This window comes from Balaenoptera musculus, chromosome 2 (assembly GCF_009873245.2).
Source record: "Balaenoptera musculus isolate JJ_BM4_2016_0621 chromosome 2, mBalMus1.pri.v3, whole genome shotgun sequence".
In the NCBI taxonomy this organism is placed as follows: domain Eukaryota; kingdom Metazoa; phylum Chordata; class Mammalia; order Artiodactyla; family Balaenopteridae; genus Balaenoptera; species Balaenoptera musculus.
This window is the reverse complement of record NC_045786.1, coordinates 97461919-97472717: the sequence shown is the minus strand read 5'-3', so window position 1 is coordinate 97472717 and position 10799 is coordinate 97461919. Positions and strand designations below refer to the sequence as shown.

The 10799-nt window shown below is 36.3% G+C and overlaps 2 protein-coding genes across 5 annotated transcripts in view; both read right to left on the bottom strand.

Moving 5' to 3' along the window:
- Positions 1–107, bottom strand: part of SCG5 (secretogranin V) — a 52012-nt gene extending 51905 nt beyond the window's left edge. For both annotated transcript variants that reach the window (XM_036844078.1, XM_036844079.1), the window contains exon 1: positions 9–107. The gene's annotated coding sequence lies outside the window, so the exon portion shown is untranslated. The remainder of the gene's footprint in view (positions 1–8) is intronic.
- Positions 108–2769: 2662 nt separating this feature from the next.
- LOC118890791 (rho GTPase-activating protein 11A-like) overlaps positions 2770–10799 on the bottom strand; it is a 32451-nt gene continuing 24421 nt past the window's right edge. For all 3 annotated transcript variants that reach the window (XM_036844074.1, XM_036844077.1, XM_036844075.1), the window contains 4 exons: positions 9099–9228; positions 8503–8611; positions 5704–5842; positions 2770–5300 (listed from right to left, as the gene is read on the bottom strand). In XM_036844074.1, the coding sequence (XP_036699969.1) occupies positions 3715–5300; positions 5704–5842; positions 8503–8611; positions 9099–9228 (1964 nt within the window). In that variant the 3' untranslated portion in view covers positions 2770–3714. The remainder of the gene's footprint in view (positions 5301–5703; positions 5843–8502; positions 8612–9098; positions 9229–10799) is intronic.

The window sequence follows — 10799 nt, the reverse complement described above, 5'->3', positions numbered from 1 at the left end:
GCACTCACCGAGCGGCAGCCGGAGGAGCCTGCTGCGGTCTGGGCCTCGGTGGGGGTCGGGCGCGAAGCGGGGAGATCTGGGTCGCTGGTGCGTCACCTCCCTCCTCATCTTAGCCCCGCCCCGTCCCTCCTCCAGCAGGTGGAGGTCGCCTGGCCAGGACTCCCCAGAGCTCAACTCAGATGCTGGGGCCTTCCGCCCACGCATTCCACATACACATCTCCCAGAGACCCTCTTCCTCTATCGACCCCTGTGTAAGTAATTAACCTTTTCTCAAGCAGTTATCCAAACAATGTGCCAGATCGCCTCGCCATTTCTGTCTTTCGTTCTCAATAGCACACCTTCAACTTTGCCACCTTCCAGCTTTTTAGAAGTCTTTTAGCTTGAAGAGAAAAGAGGCACTGGGGCAATAGGAGAGACAAACAAAAGTTGAAGAGGCCTTAAGAGCTTTTAATGATGGCAATGATTAGGCAAATCATGAGTGCTTTCAGAAGCCTTTTCATTGAGCAGGAAACCTATGGGGATATTTAATACAAGATAGAAATTTTTGTTAAAGTGATAAACCAAAACCACGTGAAAACCTCTAGGAATATTAGTTCTGAGAGCTACTTCTAAACTTCCACACCAACTATCGAGTAAGATTCCTTTTGCCGGAAGAGAAACCATACTCCCTGCACATTGCGGAAATGTATCCAGGTAGATCCAGAATACCTTCTGTAAAAGATTTATAGGGCAACTTTGAAAATTTGAATTTTGTTCAAACACAAGAATTGAAATAGAAAACCATACAATGAATATAAGTATTTAAATTTCTTTCGTCAAGACGGGGGATTGAGGGACTTCCCTGGCAGTCCAGTAGTTAAGACTCCCCCTTCCAATGCAGGGGGTGCAGGTTCAATCCCTGGTTGGTGAGCTAAGATCCCACACGTTTCTGTGGCCAAAAAACCAAAACATAAAACAGAAGCAATATTGTAACAAATTCAATAAAGACTTTAAAAATGGTCCACATCAAAGAAAAAATCTTTAAAAAAAAAAAAAAGACTGGGGATGAGTAAAGTACCTGGAGGTCCAAGAATAAGTACCTTGAGGAGGTTAGAATCCAGAACTCTGTACATACCCTAGCTCTGTTCCCCAAATCCATTACCATCTACAGCAATTTTATGCAGTGAAGAGGGGGCCTGCAGAATTCATCCATGGCCTTTTGGTCCTTCCTAGCACCTTTTCTTCCATGGATGCTCTTCGGTTTCCAGCTTTTTGTTTCAGTGCATGCTAAATCAACTGGACAAATATTGTCTATTGGTTCTAGGCTCAAAAGATCATGCTGGGGTTTAATATTTATTATTCACACATACTGAGGTTTTATTCAATTCTGAATTTTACATTAATGTTGTTTCACTGTTATCTTCATTTTGTGCTTGGAAAAATGGAGAAGCCATTACAACTTACCGCCTTTGTGCTGAATGGAAATTTGACTGAAATACACTAAATTGTTTATGCTTCATATGAAATTTGATTTTCTAAAAACAAAACATCTATTATATGTCCTGGGCTTGATGATTTTCAAAATCCTATACCAAATTTTTAGTGATTTTAGAATAATGCCAAGCAGTCTATTAAGTTCTATGTATAATTGTATTGTTTGTTGCTCATAATAATCAAATTAATATTATTAATTTATTTACTTGTAAGAACAAAGTGAAAATAGTTCTTGGAGTTACTGCACATGTCCACTTTAACTTTGTTAAGTATGTTTGTATATCATTTGATCAAATATCCCCATGAGACTGGTAACATTATCTCTATTTTTTATAAGAAAAAATGAAAGCAGGAATATTAAATCAAGTCTAAAACTCAGCTTTCCCGACTCTCCAATTACCACATCTCCAAGGTTTGCACCTTCATAATCCTTTACTCTGTATTGCAGCTTTCAGCTAACAAAAAATGGGAGTGACATGTGGGTAGTTTTCTTTTTTAAATAAATATCTTTTATTATTAATGATTAATCTCTCAGAAAATCCACTAATGCAGGTAATTTGTACAGTTAATTTCCTATGACTTCTTACTGAATTAGTCTTCCAATTCGACATTTCACCTACCCCCGTGGATATAAAAGGACACTGATGCATTTTTAAAAGTTTAAAAGTAAAGTTTAAAAAAACTCTTTGAACCAGACAACAAATATCTCAGAATTTATAAATATTTTCTATATCCACTTACTCTTAGAAATACCATAAACATCTGAAATGCATACCCAGTCTATAGTAAAAATATGTTTTGATGTCAGATAAACATGATGTTTATATCTACAGATTTTTAGTTTTTATGTAAGTAAATACTTACTAATTCTGAGAAAGGGTCGATTCCTAGGTAGTGAATATAGAAGCAGGAAATAGCTTTAAAATAAAACAGATGTACTGCTATTAGGGAGACCTTGGTAGAGCAAACCTCTGACGACTTTAAATTCCTCACACAAATTCACACTGCCTGGTCGCTCCGAATGGGGTGCAGTGTGGTTCTATTCTGCCCCAAGCTTGAATGTGGCACCCTAACAACTGACCTGCAAAAGTATCTTTAGTGCTTGAGTCTGCCTGCATATTCCTTCCTCCAAAACTCAGAGAATACCCTCTAATGTTGATATTATTCTTTCCTTAAAGATTTGTTATTTCTAATAATTTAAAATATAAATTTAGATAGATTTGCTTGACAATTTGGGTCAAATTCTAAAAGGTTATTTTGAATTTCATTAGAGTCTCAGGCAAGTCATTTTCCAGAAAGTTATCTTTAATGTCTTTGCTAAATAAATAACATTTACACACACAACAAAACCATCACAGGCTCCTGTAGGAATCCAAAGTGTAAGAATCCAAGGTAAATGTACAGAGGTGCATCAACTATTTCAAAGTCTAAAATCAAGCATCTGTATATAAGCAATCACTTTGATTAAAATCTTCCAAGCTTAATTACTCCCTCTTAAAACATTTTAAATTCTATACTGGACAAAACAGATATAAATGTACTTGTGCAAATTAACTTTAAAAAACATAGTATGGCTTTAAAGTCACAGTTACTTCTGCAGCATCATACTATATGAGCACACTTGAGTCGTCATTCTGCATTAGCCATTATTCTTAGTTCAAGTGAACACACTGTCACATCTATAGACAATATATGTCTAACTACTCTGCACCCAAAAGGAATAAAGGATTAAGATGCTATTGAAACAAATTAATGTCTGGGGACTTTGATAAAGACAATAAACATTAATGGAATTTGGGAATTAAGATTTGCAGGGCTTATCTCTCTCTCTTCTCTGTGTGTTAGACATTTCTTAGAGAAACCTCATCTGACTTAGGAGTAACAGGAAATAGGCACAACTCATTCCATTCTTCCTATCGCACGTTAAAAAATAAAATTCAAGCAATTTTCAAAAATTAATTTCTTATAAACCCAGTCAACAATTTCTTTAAAAAAGTAAAGTGTAACCTCTGCTTTGAGAGATGACAATAAAATTAATAAGCTTAAATATTGCCGTAATTAAGAAAAACACAGTCATCATTTATACAAGTTTAAGAATTCAAGTTGCTTGTGCAATGAAATTAAAATTTATCACATACCAATCATTCTGAGCTACAAACTAACACGTAGATTACCTTGCAAGTCATATCACCAATTGCTAATTTTATTTACATTAATGACAAGTAGTATAACATTTACCAATTACAAGTCTACAGGTCTACTTGTTGGTAGTAGTTGAGCTTTTCCAATAGGATTTTTTGGAGAACCTTTATACCAGACCCTCTCTTTTTCTGATGGTCTTCTAAGGACCCTGTTACTTATGCCACGAGAAAAGCCCATATCATTATTTACAACAGATTTTACTATATCATGATTTGTCAGATCATCCAAGGGAACCTTAATTTGGCCATTAGATATCACTTCCTGCTTACAAACTCTGGTGGACCCAAGAGAAGCATTCCCAGAGTTTGGGTGCCTCTTCATTTGTGAGAAAGATGTAGAAGTTACCTCCATGCTTGATTTTGAAATCGTATCAACATTCGACTGTTTGCATGACGTAGACTTCTGTTCTTTAGGACTCGATCTGGTACATGGAATAGAGGAATCTTTTGGCACACACTCGACACGCGAGGGAAGAGCACTATCACAGCTCACTGATTTAACCAGAGGAGAAGCAGCTTCACCAAGACTCGCTAATTTATGTCTTGGAGGTTGTCCACCATACAACAACAAAGAATTAATTCTTCTGACAGACTGACGGACAGGCATACGCTGAAACTTAAGAGGTGACTTAACTTTTGTCCTATTTGGTTCATTTAAAGAAAGATTGTTAAACCACTGTATGTGGTCTGAAACCTTTCCATGCTCTGTCATTTGTAAATGTTCAGAAACCGTTTTATCACATGTTTCCACCAGTGACTGCTGCTTAACAGTTCTCACAGGCCTAGGTTTTGACAGGTTTGCGCTATTACACGTAATCTGCTCTGAGGAAGAGGCGCTAGCCACGTCCTCTCCAGAAGCTGCACAGTTCAGTAAGTTCTCTTCAATCATATTTTCATTCTCCTTCAATTTAGTATTTAGTGTATCCCTTGGGGACTCTTGTTTCTTTATTTGTTCATCACTGGGCAATTCCTGCTTGCTTAAATAATCTTTTGGTATATTCGAATGAATGTTGTCTTCTAGTTCTATCTTCATCTGAGTTGAGTAACATTTTATAGTGGCTTCTCTACCCAATTTTTGAGTTTGATGTAGTGAGAAGTCTCTTTCTGAAAAACTATTTTCATCTTTACTAGTGTGGTGTTCATTGGATTCTATCACAGTGAAATTGTTAGTTTCAAATAGATTTTCTTCTGGGCTACATTTGATAGAAGATGTTTCATTAAATTTTACTTTCCCTACATTAGTTAATGATGACTGCCTGTGATTTATCAATGCATGAAGATTATTTCCAGATTCAGAAAATGCTTTCTGAATTTTCACCACAGTCTCTGTGGTCAGGTTATTTTCATCCCCACTAAGAGAGCTGCCAGTTACGTTGTTATTATGCCTACTGTGTACATTAGAAGGGGCAAGCTCATATGACATAACAGGTGACTTTTCAACCATCATATTGGGCTCCAAGGAAGAGTTTTCCACCTCAAGAATTGCATCTATTGGAGAAGCTTCATTTCCATCTATTTCTTGAAAACTTGAATTACTAGGTCCTGTCCAAGACATCCGGTAATTTCTTCCACCTAGTTGCTCTGGAGTTAATAAGTTTTCCTCAGACTTACTGATCTTTTTTGAACCTAAAATAAAGCAGTTCAGTGTTTTTAATCATTTATATCTGACCTAGTTTTGAAATGTTATTCAAATACATGACAAATTAAATACTAAGCATTTAATTCTGATAAACTAGATTTGTGTTAAAAGAGATAATTTTTATCTATAAATATGTCAAACATCTTTATATTTACATTTGTAGAGATCCTCCAATTAGTCATAGAAAAATACATGGCAATTCCAATATTTTCACTATTCAAACACAAATTTTCAATTTCTAGAACAGTAAATTACTTAATATATTTTATCATTAAAAACAACTAAAGGTTATATGTCAATTATATCTCACTAAAATGGGAAGAAAATTTTTAAAAAAACAACTAAAGTAGGCTTTTGGGGTAAAACTCCAACAATATCATGTAAATGTACCTTTTTTTGTTAATCTTTCATCAATATATGGGCTAAAAAGCAGACCTGTTTTTACAGATTCAATCCTATTTTTTAAACTTTGTTGATTTGCAAGTCGTCGACCAACATTTTCAGATCTATCGACACCAGAACACACATTCTGTACAGAACAAATTGAAGAAGTTTTGGTTAAGAAATAAACCTAGTTAATTCAAAATATTACTTTGTAGTTATCAGAATCCTCTACAGCTGATTTTAAAAGGTGTGTATATAATTGAGGAACAATTTTATAGCAAACACAATATACTTGCATGCATGCTGATGAAAATTATAATCATTTGACTTGGCTATTAGTGGATATTTTATGATCTAAAATAAAAACAGCCTCACACATTAACTTAAAAAAATTTTTGTGTGTGTGATGACTCTGTGCCAGTGCCTGTTCACACAGTGAAAGAAAACAGAAAACAAAAAAACACAAAAACACAGAATAAAATCTTACCTCATGGAATGTACATTCTTGATGGGCAGATTTAGACCAGAAGAAGACAGACAATAAACTATAAAGTATAATATACAATACATAAGGTGAAAAGTGCCAAGGACAAAAGCAAAGCAGGGTAAGGAGGATACGGAGTGGTGAAGGGTAGGGGGTATAATTTTAAACACAGTGAACAGAAGATGATTTGTGAATAAAGAAAAATGAGAGCGACAGTCATGAAGGTATGAGGGGGAAGAACATTCCAGGAGAGGAAAATGCCAGTGCAGTCTCTAAGGCTGAAGCAAGGTCTGGCACATTTAAGAAACTGCAGGAGACAAAAGTGAATGAAGCCAAGTGAGCAAGGGAGGGTGGCAGGAGGAGAGCTCCAAGAGGGAGGCCAGGAACAGGATCATGCGGGGCACTGCAGATCAGTGTAAGAACTTTGGCTTTTCTTTTTTTCCCCTCAGAGTGAAGCAAGGAGTCACTGAAGGGTTCTGAGCAGAGGAGTGACATGAGTGACATGATTTAACTCTGGTTTTTAGAGGATAATTTTGGCTCTAGTACTGCAGCAAGGTAGAAGCAGGTAGACCTACTAGTAGGAACTTGTAGTAATCCAAGTTCCAGATGACATAACTTAGAGAAGGTTAGAAATGTAGTACTGGTGAGAAATGGTCAGCCTGGACAGACTGAAAGCAGAAGTTAGACAGGATTCCCTAATGGTTTCGACGGTACATGTGAGAGAAAGTGAGGGGTCAAGAATGTCTGCATGCTGTTGGTGGGAATGTAAATTGATACAGCCACTATGGAGAACAGTATGGAGGTTCCTTAAAAAACTAAATACAGAACTACCAAATGACCCAGCAATCCCACTACTGGTCATATACCCTGAGAAAACCATAATTCAAAAAGAGTCATGTACCACAGTGTTCATTGCAGCACTATTTACAATAGCCAGGACGTGGAAGCTACCTCAATGTCCATCGACAGATGAATGGATAAAGAAGATGTGGCACATATATACAATGGAATATTACTCAGCCATAAAAAGAAACGAAATTGAGTTATTTGTAGTGAGGTGGATGGACCTAGAGTCTGTCATACAGAGTGAAGTAAGTCAGAAAGAGAAAAACAAATACTGTATGCTAACACATATATATGGAATCTAAAATTTTTAAAAATGGTTCTGAAGAACCTAGGGGCAGGACAGGAATAAAGACACAAACATAGAGAATGGACTTGAGGACATGGGGAGGGGGAAGGGTAAGCTGGGACGAAGTGAGAGAGTGGCATGGACATATACACACTACCAAATGTAAAACAGATAGCTAGTGGGAAGCAGCCGTATAGCACAGGGAGATCAGCTTGGTGCTTTGTGACCACCTAGAGGGGTGGGATAGGGAGGGTGGGAGGGAGACGCAAGAGGGAGGGGATGTGGGGATATATGCATATGTATAGCTGATTCACTTTGTTATACAGCAGCAACTAACACAACAATGTAAAGCAATTATACTCCAATAAAGATGTTAAAAAAAAAAAAAGAATGCCTGCATGGTTTTTGGCCTAAGTGATTAGAAGAATGAGTTGCCATAAGTGAGATGGTGAAGACTGCAGGTAGAAGTGTGGGTGGAGGAGACGGGGAGGAGTGGAGAAATAGCAACAGTGGAGAAATGCATCTTGGGAGCTCTATTTGGGGCAGGTTACACTTGAGATGTCAACACCTCCCTACTTGGGATCAACACCCAAGTAGGGAGGTCAAGTAGGTAGGTGTTAAACAGTCAAGTTGTTCAGGAGAGCATTTTGGGCTAGAGATATAAACTTGAAGTCGTAAGTACATACATGATGTTTAGAGCTGATGATCACCCTGAGTGAGTAGAGTGAGAAAAGAGAAACCCAAGGGCAAAGCTTTGGGCACTCCAATGTAAAGGAATTAGAAAATTAACTGACAAAGAAGGAAGAAAATCATGAGACTATATGTCCCTGAAGCAAGGAAAGAAAGTATGCCAGAGAGGACCAAGTCATCAGCCAGGTTACATGCTGCTGACATATCAAGGCTAACAAGGACTGGTATTTGTCCACCTGTTTGAGCAATGCTGAATTCATGAGTGATCTTATGAGAGCTGTTTCAGTGAGTGTTGGGGATGAAAGCTTCACTGGAATTGATTTCAGCAGAATACAAAAGGAGGAACTGGAGATAACAACTCAAGTGTAAGGGCTGGTATAAAGAAGAGCAGAGAATGGGACAGTAGATGGAAGAGAGGCAGGGTTGAGAGAGTCTTTTAGCATCAAGTCTTCAGCTTTATCCTAATATAAACTTCAATGAAATGGTGAAAGACACTTACTCCATCTTTGCAACTTTTCCCTAGATTAAATTTCAAACGAAGAGATCTTCGAACCTTTTCTTTACGGCTGATTTTAGGAGAGAAGCAGTCTGCTTTTCCTGATTCCACCCTAGAAAGAGTCAAATTAAAAACATCAGTTTATAGCATAAGAACTGGAATTCCTACAAAATAAAGTTTGAAAGTCCAGAGCAAATCACACATTGTTAGTAATTGAATAGAGTAATAATTTTTTAGGTTTAAGATACCATATATGAACACATTGTATTTGCATAAAAAATACAAATATTTTATAAAATAAACTTTCCTGTTTATCACAAGAGTTTAGTCACTTATAAACCAGAATCATTAGGTAGACTAGCTTTTTATATTAACAGGAAATTTAAAAATTACACACATCAACATAAAATAGGATTTTAAGCAAGCAAAATGGATTCAAATTAGGAATCTTTCTCTAGAGGATATGCACTTGATTCATAAGACTATAAAGGCTAAAGGGATTTTGAAAAATTATGATTCAATTATGATTCTCAGTAGAAAGACACAAAGTATTTTATTAACCATATATACCAAATTTTTATCCAACCTGGATAAATTACCTGCAAACTTTTTTGCTTGCAAGCCTTTTACTTCGCCTTAGCACACCTGTACTGATCAAATGGTTTCCATTGACGGCGACAGGAGAGAGTGAACTCTGAGATGACCCTTCTGGGCTTGTATCAAAGTGAACTACAAAAATAACCACACGTGATAGACCACACATACTCATTTTCTTTTCAAAGTATAAAATATTAATAGCAACTAGATTTAAAGTCTTAATTTCCACCCCTAAACAACCGCAAAATCACATAATTTCTGGTTAGAATCTTCAGGGGTCAAATAACCCCAAGTCAACTAAAAAAAAAAAAAAAAAAAAATCAATTTCTTACTTTTTAGTTACCAATTAAAGGTCAGATTAAACATCATTTTTATATTAGAGTTTTGCTTTAAACTCTTTTAATACTACAAGGGAGAGGTGGGCACTGTTGCAGATTGGAGAAAGAGCAAGCTTTCGAGACAGACTTGAGTTTGTCCACCACTTACTAAACGGCTTTAGGCTCTAAAATTGGACTTCTATGTTGAATATAAATATTACTGTAACGTATATAAGATGTCTAGCACAGTATCTGGTACATAAGATTAATTAATGCTGTTATCAAAAATAAACTACTGAAAAACAATTTAGTATCTGAGTATCCAGTATGCACCTGCTAGCCAACTTGCTATCTACCTGACTCTCGAGTGCAATTTGTCCAAAATTTTTGGCAAACAAACAAAAACTGATGATCCATAACATACACCTAACCATTTGGCTACTGCCATGTTCCATGATAACAACTGGAGGTTACAACAGCTCATTTTGATTAAGTTATTTAACACTAAACCATGAAACCAACTATAATAAAAAATTAGGGAAAAGTACAGTTATGAGCAAAGGCTCCATATACATTTGACTTGTATTTGAATATTTCCCAGGATACACTCAACAAACATGAACCCTCTCAACTTATCATTGATATCGATAAAGAATTCACACAGGTCCCCAAACAGAGATATCCATGTTTTTTCAATTATAAAAACAGAAAATAATACAACCATTACAGTGACTTTTGGGGTGCATTTGGCTAAAAAAAAAGCTTGGAGGCAATATGATATATCCAATGTGACACAGGTAGCTTTATTCTAGGGCTGCAGTCTAGTTATCTCGAAAATCTATCAGTGGTGACAAGGAGGCACAGTCAGAATAGATGGAATAACACACAGTTACAACACATATTAGAAAAAAATTAAAAATAAGTACACTATGTACTGTAGAGTAATATTGTTGCCTACATATATTAAAGAAAAGCATCATATCTGTTATAATCCAAACCTAGAAACCAACTCATTTTCAATTTTGCAGATGCAATTTATTGAATTGTGGCTGAGAAAGTAGGGTCAAAGAAAAATGGTGAGTAAAAATAATAGAATTACTGATGCTGAACTTGTTAATTTTTTTATAAAAAAAGTTTCCCTGGTTAAGCAGGCTCATACTAATGTTACAGTAACATAATGTTTAATCTATTTTTTGGGAGCTTGGAGAGAAGGAACCAGCAGGTTCATTTCTTGGGGAAGATGATGTATTGCTAATAAACAAAGGCAGGTAGAATTATGATTCACATCTGTCATTTGGAAGTAGTCCTCCAAAGCAGAAAACCTTTAAATACTAAAAACACACTAAGTTACTTTAAAGGAGTTTAAGTCTCCAGCCTGTGAATACT